The sequence below is a fragment of the Stenella coeruleoalba genome, assembly GCF_951394435.1.
Source record: "Stenella coeruleoalba genome assembly, chromosome: 5".
In the NCBI taxonomy this organism is placed as follows: domain Eukaryota; kingdom Metazoa; phylum Chordata; class Mammalia; order Artiodactyla; family Delphinidae; genus Stenella; species Stenella coeruleoalba.
In genome coordinates, this window is record NC_137150.1 from 11,067,951 (window position 1) to 11,085,969 (window position 18,019).

General features: G+C 42.1%; 1 protein-coding gene across 5 annotated transcripts in view; it reads left to right on the forward strand.

Annotated features, from left to right (window-relative positions):
• METTL6 (methyltransferase 6, tRNA N3-cytidine) overlaps window positions 1-16,455 on the forward strand; it is a 19,150-nt gene extending 2,695 nt beyond the window's left edge. For 2 of the 5 annotated variants that reach the window (XM_079923339.1, XM_079923341.1), the window contains 3 exons: window positions 5,895-6,065; window positions 12,150-12,291; window positions 14,475-15,277. In XM_079923339.1, coding sequence (XP_079779465.1) covers window positions 5,895-6,065; window positions 12,150-12,291; window positions 14,475-14,656 — 495 coding nt within the window. In that variant the 3' untranslated portion in view covers window positions 14,657-15,277. Of the gene's footprint in view, window positions 1-5,894; window positions 6,066-12,149; window positions 13,696-14,474; window positions 15,278-16,272 lie in introns of those variants that run through there. The other 3 variants (XM_079923340.1, XR_013828595.1, XR_013828596.1) reach the window with 3 other exon arrangements.
• Window positions 16,456-18,019: the final 1,564 nt, after the last annotated feature.

Here is an 18,019-nt window from a genome sequence, read left to right on the forward strand (position 1 = left end):
ATTGGGTCTGATTGTTTCTTTTAATCATTGTTTAACTTGTTTCTGTATTTCCTGTAAACTAGAAGTTAGATTTAAATCAGGTAAAATACTTTGGGCAAAAATACTTTAATAGCTGATGTTGTTTCTTTCATACTGCATCCTATCAGGAGGCAGTAGTGTAATCTCGCTGTAAGTGATGCTAGTTTTGATCGCTGGGTTAAGGTAGTAACTACCTAATTCCTTTGTTGCACAGGTATTTTCTTTTTGTCACTAACAGATATGTGGGGGATACTTTGGCAACATATGTAGTTTTCCACCAACCTTTCACAGTTTTAGCATCTATTAGACTTTTTAAATAGTGTCGTCACATTGTACTATAACCTGCTTTCTTCGCTCTATGTTATATCTTGCCGAGTTTTTCATCCTAGTACATGTAGGTCCACTGCATTTCATTTACCTGTTGTAGTATTCCATAGAACGGATATACCATACTGTAACAATTGCCTTGTTGGTAATTGTTCGAATTGTTTCTAATTTTTTGCTCTTACAAGTAGGGTTAATGTGATCAAAATTGTACACATGCCCCAAAACACATGTGTACACTTATTTCTGTGGTGAATAATAGAATAGAATTCCTTGGAGAAAGGATACATGTTGAAATTTAAGTAGATAATGCCAGGCTTCCATCCAGAAAATTATACCAATTTATAATTTCACCAATAGTATAAAGATATTTTTTCCTCTATGCCCTTAACATTTGACATCAGTCTTCTTTATATCTTCCAATCTTATGGGCAAAAAGTACTGTCTCCAATTATTTATTTATTTATGTTTGGCTGTGTCACGTCTTAGTTGTGGCATGCTGGCTCTTCGTTGCAGTGAACAGGCTTCTCTGTAGTTGTGGTGCGCAGGCTCCAGAGCACGCAGGCTCAGTAGTTGCGGTGTGCGGGCTCTCTAGTTGTGGTGCTCGGGCGCGGTAGTTGTGGTGTGTGGGCTTAGTGGCCCCACGGCGTGTGGGATCTTAGTTCCCTGACCAGGGATCAAACCCACATCCCCTGCTTGATCTGTGACCCAGGATGTGATCTATCCTGGAGAATGTTCCATGTGCACTTGAGAAGAAAGTGTAATCTGCTGTTTTTGGATGGAATGTCCTATAAATATCAATTAAATCTATCTGGTCTGTTATGTCATTTAAAGCCTGTGTTTCCTTATTAGTTTTCTGTTTGGATGATCTGTCCATTGGTGTAAGTGAGGTGTTGAAGTCCCCCACTATTATTGTGTTACTGTCAATTTCCTCTTTTATAGCTGTTAGCAGTTGCCTTCTGTATTGAGGTGCTCCTATGTTGGGTGCATATATATTTATAATTGTTATATCTTCTTCTTGGATTGAGCCCTTCATCATTATGTAGTGTCCTTCCTTGTCTCTTGTAACATTCTTTATTTTAAAGTGTATTTTGTCTGATATGAGTATTGCTACTCCAGCTTTCTTTTGATTTCCATTTGCATGGCATATCTTTTTCCATCCCCTCACTTTCAGTCTGTATGTGTCCCTAGGTCTCAAGTGGGTCTCTTGTAGACAGCGTATATATAGGTCTTGTTTTTGTATCCATTCAGCGAGCCTGTGTCTTTTGGTTGGAGCATTTAATCCATTCACGTTTAAGGTAATTATCGGTATATATGTTCCTATTACCATTTTCTTAATTGTTATGGGTTTGTTTTTGTAGGTCTTTTTCTTCTCTTGTGTTTCCCACTTAGAGAAGTTCCTTTAGCATTTGTTGTAGAGCTGGTTTGGTGGTGCTGAATTCTCTTAGCTTTTGCTTGTTTGTAAAGCTTTTGATTTCTCCGTCAAATCTGAATGAGATCCTTGCTGGGTAGAGTAATCTTGGTTGTAGGTTCTTCTCTTTGATCACTTTAAATATATCATGCCACTCCCTTCTGGCTTGTAGAGTTACTGAGAAATCAGTTGTTAACCTTGTGGGAGTTCCCTTGTATGTTATTTGTCTTTTTTCCCTTGTTGCTTTCAATAATTTTTCTTTGTCTTTAATTTTTGTCAATTTGATTACTGTGTGTCTCGGTGTGTTTCTCCTTGGGTTTATCCTGCCTGGGACTCTGCCCTTCCTGGATTTGGGTGGCTATTTCCTTTCTCATGTTAGGGAAGTTTTCGACTCTAATCTCTTCAAATATTTTCTGTCGATGATTGTTCAGCAGTTAGTTGTGATTCCGGTGCTCTCGCAAGAGGGAGTGAGTGCACGTCCTTCTACTCTGCCATCTTGAACCAATCTGATAATCTTTTCCTTTTAAGGTACGAAGGTTTTATGTCTTGTTTAGAAGTTCTGTAATCACATAGATATGCTTTTTTAAATTTTGGTTATGGTTTTTAATCAATCTGGAAAAAGTTTGGCCATTATATCTTCAAGTATTTCTTCAGCTCTGTTTCCTCTTCTCTTTCTAGGATTCCAATTACTTGTATGTTATACCATTTGTATTGTCTCACAGCTCTTAGATGCTGGTTTTTTGTTTGTTTTTAACTTTTTTTCCCTTTCTTCAGTTTGTGTAATTTATTGTCCTATCATCAAGTTCATTGGTTCCTCTTTAGGCAGTAGGCATTCCTATTGATGAGTCCGTCAAAAGCATTCTTCATTTCTGTAACTAAGTTTTTTGTTTTTAGCATTTCCAGTTGATTTGTTTTGTAGTTTCTATCTCTCTGTGAAATTACCTATCTGATCTTGCATGTTGTCTACCTTTTCCTTTAGAGCCTTTAATATGTTAATCACAGTTATTTTAAATGTCCAAACCTGTAGTTCCAACGTCTGTGTCATATTTGAGTCTGGTTCTCATGATTGATTGTCTCTTCAGACCATATTTTTTCTTGCCTTTTGGTACGCCTTGTTCTTTTTTGTTGAAAGCCGGGTATGTTATATAGGGCAATGGATACTGAGGTAATAAGGATTTGTAATAATCTAGACAGGAGTTGGGCTCTATTTGAAGTCTCTTGTTGCTATAGTTACCTGTGAGGTTTGTTGTTGCTATCGGCCTCAGAGACTTCAAACTCCTCTGGTGACTTTGTTTTTGTTGCTCCTCTTGGCTTTGGGTCTTCCCTTTGTGCTGTTCACCATGAAGAGTCTGTCTCTTGCAGCTTTCCCAGCAATCCACTGTTGTTATTACTGGAGATTTGTTGGTAGTATGTTGGGAAAGAGACTGTTCTCTAATGTTCTGATTCTCAGTTTTTGAACTGCATAATGGACCTGTGTCTTAGGGGTGTGGCCCTCACAAGTGTTTCTGCTTCTCCAGGAATAGAGCTTTTCTCTCCCATTGCTTCCCCGCCTCTGTCATCCTCTGTGGTCTTGAGGCCATTCTCTCTGCAGATTAAGACTAGGTCTGGGAAGAGTAGGGCCCTCCCCCAGTGGTAGTGGTACTCCACCAGTGCCCTAAGGATACAGGCCTCAGATAACTTTTCCCCTGCAGGTTAAACCTTTCCTCCCTTAAAGGAGGTGAGAAAGTCCAGCACCAGAAAGAGCACCATTGTCTCTGTGAGAGCCTGGTGATGTCCTTGTTGGAAACACCTGCAAAGGGTGGAAACATCCCGATGGCTTCATCTGTTTGTCACATTTCTAATTTTCTCTTTCCAGGCTGAAGGCTACTGCCTCAGGTAAGCAAACGCTTGGGTCCTGCATCTCCCTGAAGGCACTTGTTCCCTCTCCAGATTTGGGGATGGCTGGTAGTTCTTTGACCTCTGTTCTTTCATGGGTTCACATAAAGTTGCTGTCTGTCCAGCTTGTTTCCCATAAGGATGGGAGCTACGTCTCTCCACCTCTCTACATCTCTGCACTGGAGCTCCAAGTCTTTTATTACTCCAAGTGGTCTGCTGTCCTCTAACACAAGTGGATAGAGCTAGCTGTTCAAACAGTGAATTGAGTGAGAAATTAGTTTTCCATTCCTGATAATTGTCACCTGTATTATCTCCTTTTTTTTTTTAAATTTACTTTTGGCCACATTGGGTCTTTGTTGCTGTGCGCAGGCTCTCTAGTTGTGGAGAGAGGGGCTACTCTTTGTTGCAGTGCACAGGCTTCTCATTGCACTGGCTTCTCTTGTTGCGGAGTACGGGCTCTAGGCACACGGGCTTCAGTAGTTGTGGCACATGGGCTCAGTAGCTATGGCTTGTGGACTCTAGAGCACAGTCTCAGTAGTTTTGGTGCACGAGTTTAGTTGCTCCACAGCCTGTGGGGTCTTCCCGGACCAGGGCTCGAACCCATGTCCCCTGCATTGGCAGGTGGATTCTTAACCACTGCGCCACCAGGGAAGTCCCTATTATCTACCTTTTTTTAAATCTAATTGTCATTTTTGTCATCTCTCTTCTGTCATATACACTACTGATCCCTCTTTATACATGGGTCTGTTTGGGGACTCTGTTCTGTCTCAGTGATCTATTTGTCCCCATTCTCAAACCACACTGTTTTAGTACTTCATTTTGTAATGTGTTTTGATGTCCAGTAGTGTGCCTCCTCTTCCACTGTTCTTCATTTAAAAATCGTCTTGGCAGGCTTCCCTGTTGGCACAGTGGTTAAGAATCCACCTGCCAATGCAGGGGACACAGGTTCAAGCCCTGGTCTGGGAAGATCCCACATGCCGCAGAGCAGCTAAGCCTGTGTGCCACAACTACTGAGCCTGTGCTCTAGAGCCCGCGAGCCACAACTACTGAGCCTGCATGCTGCAACTACTGAAGCCCACGCGCCTAGAACCCTTACTCTGCAACAAGAGAAGCCACCACAATGAGAAGCCTGCGCACCGCAACGAAGAGTAGCCCCCGCTCACTGCAACTAGAGAAAGCCCATGCACAGCAATGAAGACCCAAACACAGCCAAAAAAAATAAATCAATAAAATAAATAAATTAAAAACAAACAAAAAAACAAAACCCCACAATGTGATATCACCTCACAGCCATTAGGATGGCCACTATCAAAAAAAAAAAAAATCATCTTGGCTATTCCTCAAGATTTTCACTTCCAGATGAATAAAATTTACCTTGTCAAGTTTCTAGAAATCTGTGGAGATTCAGTTGAGATTGCATTGGATTTATAAGAGGTAGAACTGACATCTTTTCAACATTGAACCTTCCCATCCAATAACTTTGTATATCTCTCAATTTATTAAAGTCCTTATTTACATTAAAGAAAAGTTTGATATTTTTTTCCATAATGCTCTTATACATGTGTTGAAACAATGAACCAAAATGTACCGGGAACACACTTGTAGTTTAAAAAAAAAAAAAAAAGTTAGGTTTTATTAGCTTGCTGCATCAAGGGAAAATATACCCAGAAGAACTGTGGGAGCATCTCAGTAAAGGAAGCTGGAAGGACTTCTCATAGGGTTAAGGGAGCAGAGGCTGGTTTTGGATTATCATCCCTCTAGAGTTACATGCTTCTAAAATGCTCAGTTTGGAATATGTGATAGACTGTGTACACAGTTAAAAATGATTGATTAATATATATAAAACAGGTAACCAACAAGGACCTGCTGTATAGCACAGGGAACTCTGCTCAATACTCTGTAATAACCTAAATGGGAAAAGAATTTGAAAAAGAATAGGTACATGTATATGTATAACTGAATCACTCTGCTGTATACCTGAAACTAACAACATTGTTAATCAAATATACTCCAATATAAAATAAAATTTTTTAAAAGGAAAAAAATGATTTGTTAAAATGAAATCTTGTCTGTTGTAGCAGTATTGAACATTACATGCTTTAATGTGCAAATGGTTCATTACTGTTTTACACAGTTACAAAGTGATCATTGATTTCTGTGCAGCAGTGTACACGTAGAAGTAGGATCTCCTTTTGATGCTGTGTTTTTCTCCATGTATCAACGTGGATGTGGTGTAAAAATTATTTTGTGTTTTTCTCCTCTCTAGCAAAATCCTTTATATGACACAGAACGATGCAAGGTATTCCAGTGTGATCTGACTAAAGATGACCTTCTGGAACACGTGCCCCCGGAGTCTGTGGATGTTGTCATGTTGATATTTGTGCTCTCTACGGTTCACCCTGATAAAATGCACCTTGTCTTACAAAACATTTACAAGGTTAGTAATTGGGAGCCTGCACTTGAGGGTTAGATGTCCTGATCTTTTCACTTACCTTCTCTCTGAGGCTCACGTGCTGTCTCGATTGACAGAGTCTCCCCGTTCTCACGAGGTGGGCTGCGTAGTCAGTGTAGGGAAGAAAGTTCTCCTGCATAAAACATCCACCCTAAATTCTCAATTGCCTGGTGGCCATCGCTGCCCTTCAGAGCTTGGCCAGCCTTGGAGCAGGGATGATTTTGCAGCTGCCTAGGATATGTGGAGTCTTCCTGTAAAGTGAGAGGAAGCATAGTTCAGTGCACAAGAGCACACAGTCTGGAGTCAGGGTGCCTAGAATCAAATCTGGCTCCCCTAATGTAGGCAACTTCCTTTACCTTTCTGAGCCTTCATTTCATTACCTGTGGAATGTTGAGATAATAGTTCCTAGATCTTAGGATCTGGGGGAGATTATATGAGATGTGTTTTAAGTGCTTAGTGCAGTGCCTAGAAATGGTGAGTGCTCTTTAAATGGCAGCTGTGGTCGTCATTGTTGTCACTCCCATCATTGTTGTTAGACTGGGGAGAACCCAAGCTGCTGTGGCCACCAGGAGGCTGCTGCAGCACTCAGGGAGTAAAGCATCACTCCTAAGTCAGGTGACTCAAAACAGGCCACCTTTTCATTCTTCTCTGGGCCTCAGTTTTCTTGTCTGTAAAATGGGGGTGTCTTTCACTCATGGGGTTATTGTGAGATGCAGGTAAGATCAGGTTCGAGGTGCTTTGTAAACTACAATAGAGGCTCTCTTAGCTGTACAAACAGTGGGTAACCATGTTGATTAACTTAAAATCAACTAAGTCGAGAAATGATTTTTACAAATGGTACCTTCTTACTGTAAATATTTTATTATAAGTTAAAATATGTTAATACTCACTTATCATTCTTTTCATGTAGAGCCAAGGCCTTTTCTTTGAGTATGGGGCCATTTATCTTACATAAATCACACATGTAATAGAGTTTTGGTTTCTTTATAGCAAGAACTTAAAAACAATTGAAAAGTAATATGAGAGCAGATTCTTTTATATTTTTACCCAGACTTTCATTGTTGATTCTCCCACGCTTAATTAAGTAGAGTTTGTTCAGTGCTTGTTTAACAAGTCTTTCCAAAGTAGTCAACATACTTTTCATAGGAAATAAAACTGCCTTCTGTTCACGTTCGTATTGCATTGTTTATATACTCGTATATAATGATAAATCTCAGAACAACAGCACAAGCAAGCTTGGGAATGAACACCAGTGACTGATGGGAGCACCAGCTCCCCAGGAGGCCCTGGAGTGTAATGGCGCACGATCTAGAGAGCCTGGGAGCCTCACCTGCTCAGGGGGTTGTGGCTTCAGTCAGTTTACAGAGAGAATGGAAAGTGTCCATCAAGCTGAGGAAGTGGACATTAGCTGAGAGCCTCTGTATATGTACAGCTGTACATTAAAATTTAACCCTGGTTCGTGATGTTTTAAAAGAGTAGCGAGGTAGAAATTTCAAGACGCTGGAAACCTGTTAGGGAATAACTATTCTCACTGAAAACAATTTTTTTAAAAATTCAGATGGTTTTAGCCCTCTGCTTGTGAGGTTTTGTAAGGTTTTTTTCCTCCTTACCTCTCCTTTCCCTGCCCTGGCATATGAACAGATGAGAACCCAGCGTATATCCACAGATAGGCATGGGACTTAAGCCAGGTAAAGAGGGAAGAGGGGACCGATGGGAGGATCCCTGATTTGATGACTCAGGTGAAGGTGAAGGTTTATGAAAGATAGGGAGTTAGAGAAAGAGCTGGAAAAATGGTGGAGGGGGTGGTCGGAGAGTTACTTGTGTGACATTGAGAGTATGAAGGGGTTATACTTTACAGTGTTGACAAGACCTTAGGACATTACTGTGGGAACGAGTGATTAAGGTAGGGTGGAGGACGAGATCTTTGGAAGAGAGAAGCTCAAATCATTGAGGCCAGCATATTTGGAAGCATAATCCACATGCATGTTGAAATTGATGGGAATTAAGAATGGAGTAGTATGAGGATAAAAGCATAAACCAGGAGACGCATTCATCATGAAATGGAGGGAAATGACCCTGGAACTAATAGATGACTAACAATAAGGGATAGCGGGTGATATGATCTGATGACAGGAGATTCAGACATGAGGCTTGGGGAAGAGAAAGGGGAATGCACAGAAAGTAGCAGTGGGGCAAGGAGAACCCCAGACCCTTTCCCACGGCCAGTGATACAAGGACCATGGGAGAAAACACAGCCTGACTTGAGAGGTTGCAGGGAAAACTGCGTCCTCAGGGGACAGTCAGGTTTTTGTTAGCACAAGAATGAAGGGGACGTTCAGGATACCGTGATTTGATGGAGGGTTTTGGGGATTAGGAAGGAGTAGGAGGTAATAGGGGCAGAGTAAGGAGTGTCTGGAACTTTGCTGGGGACGAGAGTGCCCAGTGTCAATATTCTATCCATCATTATACTGGAGGTCCTAGTCAGCTGGAAAAGACCAGAAAAAGGAATAAAGGGTTTTAGAATGAGAAAGAAACAGAACTCATTATTTGCAGATAATATGATTGTCTAATGAGAAAATATTAACAGAATTACATAAGTGTAAGATGAATGTACTCAGTGCCACAGAACTGTACACTTAAAAGAGAATAACATGCATTGTGCAATCTTACTTTTCCACTTCATGTTACGTGTTTTGTTTTACTTCTTTGTTTGATTTTGAGTTTTTTGGTAGACTTTTTTTTTTTTTTTTGAGGAAATTGACAGCTGATTTTAAATTTACATGAAGGAACAAAGAGTCAAAACACTCTTGAAGAAGAAGGCAATGGGGAGATTTGTACCCTACCAGATATAAAGGCTTGTTACAACTACAATTATTAAGACACAGTGGTATTGGCAGAGGGACAGACAAATTGACAAATGGAATGTGACAGCTTAAAAGCAGATCCATATATATATGGAAATTTGATAGTTGATAGAGGTGACATTGAAGATCCCTGGGAAAAGGACTGCTCAGCAAATGATTCTGGGACTGTTGGTAGGCCACGTGAGAGAAAACCAAAATTGTATTCCTACTTCACATCTATACAAGAGTCATTCCAGGTGGATTTAAAGACAAATGGAAAAGACAAAAGTTTAAGCCTTTCAGAAGAAAATATAGGAGAAAATCTTTGACTTCAGAGTAGGGAAAATTTTCTCAAAGATTCAGAAACATTCTATGCATAAAGATGATGGTAAAAAAATTAAGAGTTTCTGTTCTTCAAAAGACAGTATAATACAAAGAAATTGAAAAGACAAGGTGGGAAAAGTAACTTAAAATCTACTCAACTGAGGGACTTCCTTGGCGGTCTAGTGGTTAAGACTCCGAGCTTCCACTGTAGGGGGCATGGCTTCGATCCCTGGTCGGCCTAGTATCCAGAATGTATAAGGAATTCCTGAGTAACAGTAAGAATGACAATAGAAAAATGAGCAAACAGTCATGTTACAGAAGAGAACACACAAATAGTTAACATATGAAAAGATAACCTCAGTAACCCAGGAAATGGAAAATAAAACCATAATGAGACACAATTAGATTAATAAAGTTAAGTCTGACAGAGCCGGGTATTAATGAGGATATGCCTATTCTTGATTTAAATGGAAACATACAGCATGTTATCTATATTTAGTATATAATGAAGTGTTATATTAAAAGAAAAGTTAACTTGAGTTGTCCCAGTCCATACCTGGCCCCTTTCTTATAGTAACAAATTCCATTTCAGCAGTCTTCCTGTTTTTACCCCCCAATAGAAATCCTTTTTCAGCTGACCTGGAATGAGTTCACGGCAGCAGTGTGATGCTGTCATGCATAGTCAGTCACTGGTTCATTAATTTGAGACCATGTGCTTCATCAGGAAATTACTGGAAGAAGCGAGCTCTCAGCCTCTGACAATCAGGCACCCTTTGGGCAGCTCTGCAGTCTTGCTTGATCAGCTACAGTAATAAGCTGTTGTACGGTAGAGATAATTACTCTAGGATGTTAACACCTGAGAAATTTTAAAACCACATAATTTTACACTGAAAGGCAGCCTTAAAGTTGAATTCCCTCAGTTTTGGAATAGAATGGTAAAATAAAAATTGACCAAATTTGTCATCAGAAGACGAGATTTTGGTTTTCCTGTGCCACTGACTTGCCTTGAAAGCCCAGGCGAGTCACTTGTACTCTGAGCCTCACTCAACGTGGAGTGGGTCTGGTCGACCTCACCTGCTTTCTTCCTGGAGCTGTTGGGAGGATGAGGACAGCCGGTGGCTGTACAGCCCCGCCATCAAAGGAGGTGTTATACCATAATTACTGTCTTACGGATGAGAAAATACATTCAGAGGGATGAAATGTTGTCCATGGTCATTCAACCAGTTAACAGAAGAGCTGGGATATGGACCAGGATTTCCCAAATTCCTGAGCAAGGGTCCCATGCAGGCTTTCCTTCCCTCTGAAATTAAGAATGATTTCTTTCTCACATAGACTAAAATTTTCAGACTTTTTCCTTCTCAATTATTCACATTTTAAAATTTAGCATTTCTGACCAAGGTATGAATGTTTTTATCAAAGAGGCACTTTACTAACAATATTTTAAATGCATGCTAGCGTTGATAAGAATTCGCTAAATGACGGAATTCCCTGGCAGTCCAGTGGTTAGGACTCCGTGCTTTCAGTTCCAAGGGCGCGGGTTCGCTCCCTGGATGGGGAACTAAGATCCCACAAGCCATGGGGCGTGGCCAAAAACAAAAGAATTTGCTAAATGAGAAAATCTGCAGCACACTTGGAAGTATTATGGGCAATCTTTCCTATTCTATTCAGGAAGAGGAAACATCAAATTACATCAAAAATCTATAAAAGGTGCTACATGTCATGTCTTAAAAATCATCTTGTTGATGTGATGGGGCAGAATATATTTAATAAAATCAATGCCCCCTTTTGAAGTCCACTCTTATTTGGTAAAGTTACGCAGTTTGAAAGAATCCCCGCATAAAAAGCAAGTGTCACAGCGAGTACCACTTTCTTTTCATTCTGAAAAGCATATGGCTATTTGCTGTGTAAGAGAGGGGCAGTTATACCACTCCCGGCGGATTTTACCTTCCAATTTTTGAGACATCTGCTCTGTGACAGCTATTTCTGAAAGGCTGTAGTGAGGGACTCCCACCGGAGCCTGACACTGGTCCCTTCTCTACACACTGCACTAGCGTGAGGATGCTTCGCTTCAAATCAAGAAGTGCAGCAGTGTGGGAAGAATACTCAAGTTACCCCTGCCCTCACAGCCTCTCTTGTCTTGTCAGTAGTGAGGACAGAATTGGAATGACACCCCCCGCCCCTACTCTGCCCAGGGCTAACAAACATCCCTGATCCTGCAGTGTGATGCCTTTAACCCCAGCTTGAGTCCTGCCCCCCCTCCTTAGTAGCTTTTGTATGATCATGGGCAAATCACTTCCCTCTTCTGCTACCAGTTTCCTTGTCTCACAGAGGATAATCACACTCCTTCCTTCCTTCCTCCCAGAATTGTGTGAAGACCCAATGAGAAAATGTCTGGTAAGCTATAGAGGGCCGTCCACTGTTAGCGTGGTGGGCAAGCCATACAGAATTGTAGCGTGGGAGACCAGAGCTGAGACTCAGGATGAGGAAGCCCAAAAAATCAGTAAAAAGTGAAAATGACATAGTATTTTTTTAAAGAAACAATTTGACTGCAGGGTCATGGATTAGGAGATGGCTAATAAAATGGTGGGAGAACGTGCTTTAGTGAGGGTATGATTGTTTCTTCTAATGTCTTTAACACTTTAATTGTGTGACACTGGACCTTCCACAGAGTTCTCATTAGTGCTCAGGAAGTACCCCTCCAGTGCACAGGACACTGCCAAGTCTTAGCACACCTTTGCTTATCAGGCCCTTTTTCTTCATAGTATGGGTATTGCAGTCTGGCCCCTTTCATAACTGTCACAAATGCAAGTTATTTTAATCCCTAAATTAATCAGGTTTTATTTTATAGTAAGCTCTGTTTGACTGGGTCCCTGAATTACGTGCAGCCTGTTTTGTTTCGTAGGTATTAAAACCAGGCAAAAGTGTCTTGTTTCGCGACTATGGGCTGTATGATCATGCCATGCTTAGGTTTAAAGCTGGCAGCAAACTTGCAGAAAACTTCTATGTTAGACAAGATGGAACCAGATCGTATTTTTTCACTGATGGTAAGATTGCTGGAATCTGTCTTGACTGCTGTTTCCTTGATTGCATTGTCACTATGGTACCAGTTGGAGTGGGGGTGACTGTACCCCCCTTACAAGCACAAGGTCCCAGAACAAGCCCGCTCACGTGCACCACTTACCAGCCCTGGCTGTGAGCTCACGGGCCGCCTCTGGTGACCGTGTCCAGTTAGTGAGCCGGATCAGTGGACAGGCTCTGATGCGCCGCCATGTGGATGACGCCAGGAGCTGCGCTGGAAAGAGGGGAGAGCAAACCAGAATCTTCACTTCGTTCACTCAGGCATAAAGCAAATAGGACAGGGTAGTGCCTTGAGATTACTTGAGTCTCACAAAGGTAAGAAATCTTTTTCTATAAAAGTGATTGAGGGACTTCCCTGGCGGTCCAGTGGTTAAGACTTTATCTTTCAATGCAGAGGGTGCAGGTTCGATCCCTGGTTGGGGAGCTAAGACCCCACATGCCTCGAGGCCAAAATATCAAAACAAAAAACAAGCAATATTGTACAAATTCAATAAAGATTTCAAAAATGGTCCACATCAAGAAAAATCTTTAAGGAAAAAAGTGACTGAAACTTTTTACACAAATTTGCTATAGAGGGGTCTTTAAAAGGTCATGTTTGATAAGAAAACCATCCAAACACCAAACATGATTTTAAAACCATCCAAACACCGAACATGATTTTAGTCTTTTAGGTAGTTTTTTTTTTTTGGTACGCGGGCCTCTCACTGTTGTGGCCTCTCCCGTTGCGGAGCACAGGCTTCGGATGCGCAGGCTCAGCGGCCATGGCTCACGGGCCCAGCCGCTCCGCAGCATGTGGGATCCTGCCGGACCAGGGCATGAACCTGTGTCCCCTGCATCGGCAGGTGGACTCTAAACCACTGCGCCACCAGGGAAGCCCTCTTTTAGGTATTTTGAACGTTAGTTTTAAGCCTGTTAAATACAGGTATACCTCGTTTTATTGTGCTTTGTGGATATTGCATTTTTCGTAAATGGGATGTTTCTGACAACCCTGTGTCGAACAAGTCTATTGGCACCATTTTCCCCACAGCATTTGCTCACTTCATGCCTCTATGTCAGATTTTGGTAATTCTCGCAATATTTTGAACTATTATAAATTATTATATTTCCTATGGTGATCTGTGATCAGTGATCTTTGACGTTACTACTAAGGCTCACATGATGGTTAGCAATTTTTAGCAATACAGTATTTTTTAATTAAGGTATACACATTGTTTTTTTAGACACAGTGCTACTGCACACTTAATAGACTACAGTATACTGTAAACATAACTTCACATGCACTGAGAAACCAGAAAATTCGTGTGGCTCGCTTTATTGCAGTATTTGCCTTTATTGTGGTGGTCTGGAACCGAACCCACAATATCCCTGAGGTATGCCTGTAATCTGAACCATAAGATAATTACCTTCTTAAGCTCTAATTTTTACAACATTTGTATTTCTTGAAGTGAAATATTCTCTTAAAGCTAAAAATGAGTGATTACCGTTAAAACTACAAAACCATTAAAAATGTACGGTGAAAATTAAAAATTTGTTTTAATGTTTTGGATTCATGAAATCTGATTAAACCAATTATAAATGAGAAGATGCAATAATATCTGCAAAGTGCTTCAGAGCACATTCTTTGGAGTAATGCCCTCGATAAGAGTCTTTGTTTTTGCTACGTAGCCATTCTGTTTGTTTCACTTAATGTGTAGTGATTATTACTTGGATTAACTTTTCCTTAGGGTATGTCACTATCAGATGATTTTTTTTCTCCCCACTTTGGTCACTGATTTTCCTCCTTCATGTTAGCATAGATGAGGTGCTTGATGTAAACAAATTGAGCACACACGCACTTTGCATGAGTACAGCCAGTCTGGAATTGTGTTTCTTTTTACTCAGACTCTTGTCCTTGGGGAATCACAGTAGGGCAAGGAGGACAGACTCCAGGTTGTTCTTAAACTTTTTTGCTTATTGTTTATTTGGGAGTTTTTGTTTGACAGGGAGAAGTAGGAGTTTGTTAACTTTCCAGAACAAAACCTTTACCTTTTAGTGTTGAGGTTCTCCTTCCATTAAGGATGCCCTGTCTCAGCCTCCCGCCCCCCTCACCACTGCTCAGCGGTGCAGTGGAGTCCAGACTGCGAGCACTATTGATCTGCTTGTCTTCTAGAATTCCTGGCACGGCTCTTTATGGACACAGGTTACGAAGAAGAGGTGAACGAGTATGTGTTTCGTGAGACGGTGAATAAAAAAGAAGGCCTGTGTGTACCGAGGGTTTTCCTTCAGAGCAAGTTCCGAAAGTCTCTGAAGAACCCAACTCCTGTGACCCCGCGCCTGGGCCACGAGTCCTGACCTTTCACGAAGTTGATGTCTGTGCCTCCCCTTGAAGAGGTTTAAAGTCACTATTTTGTGTACTTTTACATTTTAACTTTTTAAAATGAATATATATACTTTTTATATTGAAAGGTAGCAAGTGTGTGTGTGTTACAGAATTGTAAATAAAATTGCAAGACCTGAAGAGGAAAGTTTTATGGTATAAAGTGATTTAGCCATGTTGTCTTAAGATTCCACAGAGGAAAGCACGAGGGCCCTGTAGCACTTAAAGAGACCCATGTCATTCATTACTCCTGAGGTCTGTAAATGTGTCTCTAGGCAGCATGTCAGACAACCCTGTGGAAAAATGAGGCCAAATAGACTAAAATAACCGAGCCCTGTGTATTTTTAGCTTGAAGGATTGTTCTCTTCTCTTCTTTCTCCAGTGTCTCATGTTTGCCCATTTCCCTCTGCTTTGGTTCATTTTATGTGCCTCCTTAGGACCAGTGTCCACAAATGCCACTTTTGCATTGGAGGTCTCAGGAACACCCCATGGCTCCCTGCTTCGTTCTTGAGACCGTCTATAATTGGGCCAGTCCCTGGCCACAGTGCCCTGAGGGAGACGGGAAGGCCATCCCCTGTCCCAGCTCCCCACTGGGAAATGAGGCGGCAGCAGCTAAGAGGCAATGACTGCCATGGCTAGTTGCTGAGGTGGCATATGGGAAAATCCTCAGATTGGTCTGCTGACCTGTTTCCCAAGCATTCCTGTGTAATGACTTTCACTTTATAAAATGAAATCAGAGTTCTTTTGGCCTGCTAACAAAGCTGATCCTGTAGGCCATGATGTTTCCTGTTCATGAGAATGGTTGTCTTGAGTGTACTGCCTGGACCGCACACACAGCCAGCTAGGGCCCTTCAGTGCCAAACACATTTGAAGGGGAGGGGTCCCTGTGGGGAGGGGCTGGCCAGTAGTCATAGCCGTTCTGTACAATTAGAGTCAGCCCTGCCGCTCCCGGAGAGAAGAGGGGACAGGCAGTGAGGCTCAGGCGGCATGCTTGCTGGGTGTCCTCACTCTGCCATCTGTCCCTGACTGCTTGGGAGGGCGTTAAGGGGCAGGGGAAGCAAGAGGAGCCCCTGTCTGTTGCTGGTCTGTTGCTTTATGTGTTCTCTCCCCTTCTTTTGAAGGTTGGAGGATGACTATCCTGGGTAAGAGCAGAACTGATGAGGACTAGTACAGAGTTGTCCTTTGAAATCAGCTTGTAAAGAAGATGAACCTGGTGGGGGACAGGGACTCACGGGCTTCCTCATGGAGCGAGGGGCAAGCCCAGCCCCAGAGCAATTTGTTGGGGGAGAGCCTCGACCAGCCCCAGGCTCCCCGCCTCCAGTCCAGAGCTCTTTCCTCCAAGTGGCTCCAGCAAGTGCATCCCACACCCAGCTTCAGCCCCAGAATGCTGCTAAATGTCCCCTCCTCGGAAGTCCTTTCACCTGTTTCCTCCACTAGGTCTGACCAATGTCACTTGGGTTTTAGTGGCTGAGCTGGATAAAAACAGGATATGTAAAGTAGAAAGTGGGGAGCAGTGTGGTGTAGTGTAAGCGTGGGCTTTTGTTGTCAGAAGTCAGTTGTGGCCTCACCACTCACTCTGTTTGAACCTCAGATTCCTTACGTGTAAGACATGGATAATTGTCCTGAGACCTACCAGAGGTGGCTGATCTGGCCGACCACGTGCCCTGGAGACGGGAGTGACTCTAAAGCAAGCCGCACAGGCTGACGAGGACCTGGCCATAAGAAAAGGCCCCTCTACCTTTGCCAGGAGTTGCCTGAGGGGATGCCTGTAAATGAGGCCCACGGTTTCCTTCAAGCACAACTTGGAGTTGTCTCTGTCCTCAGGAGCAATGATGGCCCCAAATTCCTGCCCCATAAAGGAAAGGCTGCAGATTTTTCACCTGGAATATTTAAAGCTGGCCTAATGACACGCACACCTCTGACACCCAGCCAGGTAACCTCTCAGTAACCCCACTTTAAAATGTGGTTGTAAAACATACTTCTAGTTAAATGAATGCAGTGACATGTCTATCATGGTTTGGGCCAGTGGATTGGGGTAAGAAATAATAAAAACATGGCTTCAGTTCTCTTGCCTCGGTGCCCCCGTGTTCATTCTCCCTGGGACACTTCCATTACTGCACCCCAGATTAAGACAGGGGAGCAGAATCTTCTGCTGGTTGGGTGCCCGGGAGATCCAGGAAAGCAAGGCCACAATGTGTTTAGTAGCAAAACTCTGTGACAGCATTTGCTAAATCATAGACTGTCAAGAGTCAACCAGTATTGCCTTGTCTTCACAGGCAGAAAATAGCCCCAGAAGGGTAGTGAGTACTGGTTTACAGTGCTATAGAAAATAACATAAGTACTATAGTGCTCTTTAGTAAGGTATATATACCATATATAGTATAGAATATATATATTATACTATGCAGTGTATACCGTATACGATACTATATGGTACTATTAACTTCATTCGAGTTTTTGATATATACTACATACAACAATAACGCTATTTGGAATATAAACATCTGGGTTCAAGTCCAGGACTTGGCCCATACAAGTAGTCAACTTCTGCAAGCCTCAGTCTTCCCATTTCTAAGACTGAGATCCTGTTACCTGTAGCACAGGACTGCTACCAGATTAAATGAGTGCTTCATTTACTATAGAGTTACAGTCAAGTGCCTGTTATTTCTATTAGTTTGTATTCCCCAAGAAAATGACTTAATCCATACTCCTCTTCACGAAGCGGTCATATTTAATCTGACAGGGCCCTTTGAAAGGGCCCAGGATTTGGATGAGCCACCACAAGGTGGCGCTAGGTGCCAGATATTCCCACTAGCCTCAGCTGGGCCCCAATCTTAATTGCAGTTAAAGCGTGTCCATTTTTATTGTCTTTGAAGAGGAAGGGAAATGCTTGCAAATGTGTTTTCTAGGTCAACTTTAGCTCATAAGATCAATTTTGGCCTCACAGTGGGGATTAGAAAGCAAGGGTGCTTTTCTCCAGCACTCATTCTACTTTGCCTGCTGAAGGCAACATTTTTAGGCAATGGGCTCTGAAAGTGTCTGCAAGGCCTCACCCCTCCTCATCCTCAAGTGGTTCTGTGGACTTGCTTTTACGTTGTCGGGGTTTCAAGCAAGAGAAGGGACTGCAGCGTGGACACTTGTTTGCCTCACACATTATTCAGTTATCTTTGACAGCCTTCGGTTCTCTATTTCACAGCTGTCAATCAAGGGAGGGAAAATTGTGAAGTAAATCGTGTCTACCAAGAGAGTGTTTTCCAGGACCAGGTTTGCTGTTGGGGAGCAAATATTTAACAGAAACTTAAATAGGCTCCATTAATGAAACCAAAAATAAAATTAGC